This window comes from Pteropus vampyrus, unplaced genomic scaffold (genome assembly GCF_000151845.1).
Source record: "Pteropus vampyrus isolate Shadow unplaced genomic scaffold, Pvam_2.0 Scaffold98, whole genome shotgun sequence".
Classification (NCBI taxonomy): Eukaryota; Metazoa; Chordata; class Mammalia; order Chiroptera; family Pteropodidae; genus Pteropus; species Pteropus vampyrus.
In genome coordinates, this window is record NW_011888879.1 from 4,063,822 (window position 1) to 4,068,322 (window position 4,501).

General features: G+C 32.6%; 1 protein-coding gene across 1 annotated transcript in view; it reads right to left on the reverse strand.

Annotated features, from left to right (window-relative positions):
• HMCN1 (hemicentin 1) overlaps positions 1-4,501 on the reverse strand; it is a 408,502-nt gene that overhangs the window by 110,015 nt on the left and 293,986 nt on the right. Inside the window, exons 53-54 of the mRNA XM_023533191.1 lie at positions 2,569-2,719; positions 801-995 (exon numbers count right to left, since the gene is read on the reverse strand). Coding sequence (XP_023388959.1) covers positions 801-995; positions 2,569-2,719 — 346 coding nt within the window. The remainder of the gene's footprint in view (positions 1-800; positions 996-2,568; positions 2,720-4,501) is intronic.

Genomic DNA, 4,501 nt, shown 5'->3' on the forward strand with positions numbered 1-4,501 from the left:
TCCCTTATATAGCTATAGCATAACTACAGCATAATGATCAAAATCGGAAAATTTAAAATCAATACAAAACTACTATTGAATCCATAATCCATACCAAAATTTATTATTATAATATTGTCTTTCATAGCTATTTTTTCCCAAACTCAGATCCAATTTAGGATCGCATATTACATTTAGCTGTCATTTTTATTTAGTCTCCTCTCCTTTTTTTCAAGATGTTCTTTTATTTAATTTAGATTATATTTACAAGCAGTGGAATGCACTGACCTTAAGTTTACAATCTGGTAAATCTTTATAAGCCTATTTGAATATTTTGAAAATAGTATTATTTTACAATTTAAACATCTCCTTTTCCAGCAATAAACCATGTAATAACTAAAATATTTGAAACTAATAGTATTTACTATTGATTTGTCATAAAATGTATTTAACAAACCGAGTAGCAACTATTTACAAATACATTTTAAAATTTATCATTAATAATGTGTAGAAATCAAACTGGTTATTTCATCACACTATTAGAAAAACAGACGCAAGGAAGCAAAAGGACTTTCTTAAGTTGATAGAATGATCCTGTAGTAGACCTGAAAATTAACCAAGGTGTTCTATGCTGTGTCAAATTCGATTCGATTAACTTCGATTCTCCTAGCTTGAAGCTACATGGATACCAGTGGCTTTCAGTAGCCTTTGTCAGTTAAATTACACGGCCAGAAAGTCGATCAATTCAACTGGTCTAATAAAAGAGAAGAAACACATTTGGCAGAGATTCAGATTTTTGCCCTAGTCATAGAAGTCTTTACCTGGTAAAATCAATACCCTATCACTCGAGGTCAGAGGACGGCCATCTTTGTACCACGTCAGTGTAGGAGGAGGAGAAGCACTTGTCTCACAGTAAAGAGAAATGGGATTGTTGATGATCACATCCTTGGCTTCGCCACTCCTGCCGGTATCCAGCATGTTTCCTATTTCCCAGAGTTTCTGAAAACTGGGAGGAACTATGGAGGAAAAACAAGGAATTTTGGACACATATGAATGTCACTGTCAATCCATTAAACAAAAATCTTGGCTGTGTTTTCACAAGAGTGATTTATGAAATGTAGTAAATTAGACAATGTGAAAATATTTTTAAGTATTTATATACCTACCAATCCTAGTGTAAGCCAAAAAAAGCAGATGTTGGAGCTGGTTCTCATGTGCAAGAACAATAAATATGGGCCTCAGAATGCTCTCCCTTCCAGTTAAAAGGCTCTAGCGCTTAGAAGATAAAGGGGCCTGCTTTCAGGAAAGACCCGCTAAAATAAGCATGGCTAAGGAATATAATCATAGCAGGAAAAGTGCATTTTGAGGAATCATTAAAAAATAATGGCTCGATTGAGAGCATTTCATAATAATTTGTCTAAGAAAGTTAAAGTTACACAATTGAAGTTAAAATAAGTCCATGAACAAAAATAATAGAACATTCTTGAACTTTTCTGGGGGTCAAGTATGAACTTTCTAGGAGGCAATTTGTCTGTACGTCAAAAGCATTAAAAAGGCATACAACACTTGACCTAAAATTTCCACTATGAGAAACTTACGAAAAATTAAAGATGTACAAAAGTTTTATGAATAAAAATGTTCAGTGAAAACCAGGAAACAATCCAGAAATTCAACAACAGGAATCTGGTTACAGTTGAATATCAGTTGGATATTCAACTGATAAAACAGGTATAGTTGTCAAAAATGATGATGAAAATTGTCTGGTGACACCTACATGGCTGTGATTTACACATATTTCAGGAAAGTGATCATCTCTGTTAGGAATGAAGGGGGGGTGAACAGGGAGGATCAATATTCAATAAGAGTCTTGGGATGTAAATTTCTCAAACCGGGTGTATGCAGTTGTTAATTTCATATATTCTATTAACTGTATGCTTATATTTTATATATCTTCACGTGTATAACATATTTAACAACAAAAATTAAAATAACTTGAAAAAAATGATGTTGAGAGCAACAATATCAATAACAGTAATAGCAGGTATCATTTCTTAAGCATTTTTCTAAGAGTTTTACATACTTTTTCATACTTAATACTATGATTCTATAAGGCATTAATTTTAAAAGCAAGGAAACAGGTTTAAAATATTTAAGTAATTTGACCAAGTCGCAAAGCTTGTAGGAGCCTAAATCACCATTTTATTCCATGTCTGACTACTTTAAATTCTGTACTTTATCTTTCTGCCTTCCATGTAAATGTTATTTAAAAAAAAAACCTTCATGATATAATATTGGTGGAAAGCTAATGCAACAGAGAAGTGTGTATTATGGACCTAATTTGTAAATGCAGTATACACTTAGGAAAATATATCAGAAGGAAAAATATCAAAAAGAAACACATAAAAATAATAAAAGTAATCCTGAATAATAGAATTATTTTCTTTGTTAATTTCTCAAATTCAAGTTTTCAATAATAAATTTACATTGTCAACAGAGAAAACTACTTAAAATAAACGAAGTCAAATCTCTTCAACTTGCTTTGACATATCATATAAGTTAAATGATATACTATAAGTATATGAGTATTACCTTGTATATTCACATCAAAATCCAGCTCATCTTCACCTGCAATATTAGATGCCACACAAGTATATCTTCCAGTGTCTGATATTTGAGCCTCCTTTATTTGAAGTGTGTGTCCATTCGCAGCAATATTAACATGATCATCTGATTTAAGAGGCTGTGATTCAATTATAATAATTTTAGCATTCAGTACTCTTATAAATCCTCGAAGAGACCGTGCAGTTGATACTTTTTATGATGCATTAATGAAAATAAAATTTTATGTGAAATACTCAAGACAACAATAATTTAATTAATTTACTGAATTTGATTAAACGGAGTTTTTGAGTGATCACGTTTTTATTTATTAAAATTTATAGCTCATATAGTTTACATCTCTGCCAGGTCTTTCTGGATGGCACATTTATATATATTTTATGATTAAAAAAAGTTCTTAGGTACCATTCCCATTTATCCATTTTTGGAAAAAAATATTTTTAGTTGATGCCACATTGTATTTAAAAAGCATAATCTTTATCATAATTTTGTAAAAAATGTTAGAGTTTTTAATGAAAGATTGAGGGCATTAACATAGTCTGATTTAATCTAAAATCAGCTTATTCAGAAACATCAATACTTCATAAATGAGAAATCTTAACCTAGATATATTTACAATATAATGTTTTATTGAAAGTATTATTATACTTAATGGAACATTAACTTGCAGATACTTACATTATGATGTTTTATTAATAATATTACCTACACTTAAAAGGACATTTCTCATCTTCTACACATTTCCATTTACACTAAATTCCTTCTTATTTTAGCTCCTGGCTCAATGCCATTTCTTATAATGATACTTTTCTTATAATTCTTTATGATGTCAATACCCACAAAGACAATCATCCAATGTTGTGTGCCCTCGGCTCCTCATCCATCTCTCCTCATTTTTTTTTTTTTTTTTGCCCCCAACCCTGTTAGTCACTCAATAGGTGAATCATACCTAGATTTTATAATTACCAAAACTACAGTACTTTGCAATCTCAGTTTCAACTTCTCACTCTCTGACTGCCACCTCTTAACTTTCTAAGTCAATTCCTTTAGGATCCCAACCTCCATAATTTTTTGACTCATGATCCGCTGACCTTGCAATATTGTCACTGCCTTTCACTCTTACCCTGACCTCTATTCCCTCCTGACCCAAAGAAGATCTATCATGGCAATCCTTCCTTGCATAAACACTTGACTCCTTTGCCCCTTTCTCTTTATTTTTCTCCCCTGGCAAAACCCTAACCCTGGTTAATACCAGACTCTGTCCATGCCAAGCATCCCCTCGTCTAATCACAGACATCCCTCCAGCAACTTGTCTGCTCTTACCGACATCATCAGCAATTTCTTCTCTTCCACCAGATTATTTGAATCTGCATACAGTATTGAACAACTTCCCCCACTAAAAGAAAACTCTTTAGACTGTAGCCTACTTCCACGTTTTTCTACTTAAAAGCCAAATGACTTAAAAGTGTTTTCTACATTTGCTGTCTCCATTACCTTCCATCTTTTATTGAATCTGCTCCAATCAGACTTTTACCGTCTCTACTTGATCAGAATGATTCTGTCAAGGTCACAAATGACACCCATGTTGCTAAATTTATTGGTCAATTCTCAATGACATTTAACACAGTTTAATTTGTTTTCATTTTGATATACTTTTTTACCCTTATCTGTTGGGACGCTTCATTCTCTGCCCCACAACCTCTAAATGTAGATAGTGCTTCCGGGCTTAATCCTCGGACCTCTTTTTTTTCACTCTCTTAGTGATCGCATGTAAAATCTTGGACTCATCTCTTTCCCTCACATCTTGATTATCACCTTCATCCAAGCAACTACCGTCTCTCTTCTAGGCTACTGCAATAATTCAAATCAGAACTCCCTATTTCTTCTCCCAATACAGAAGCAA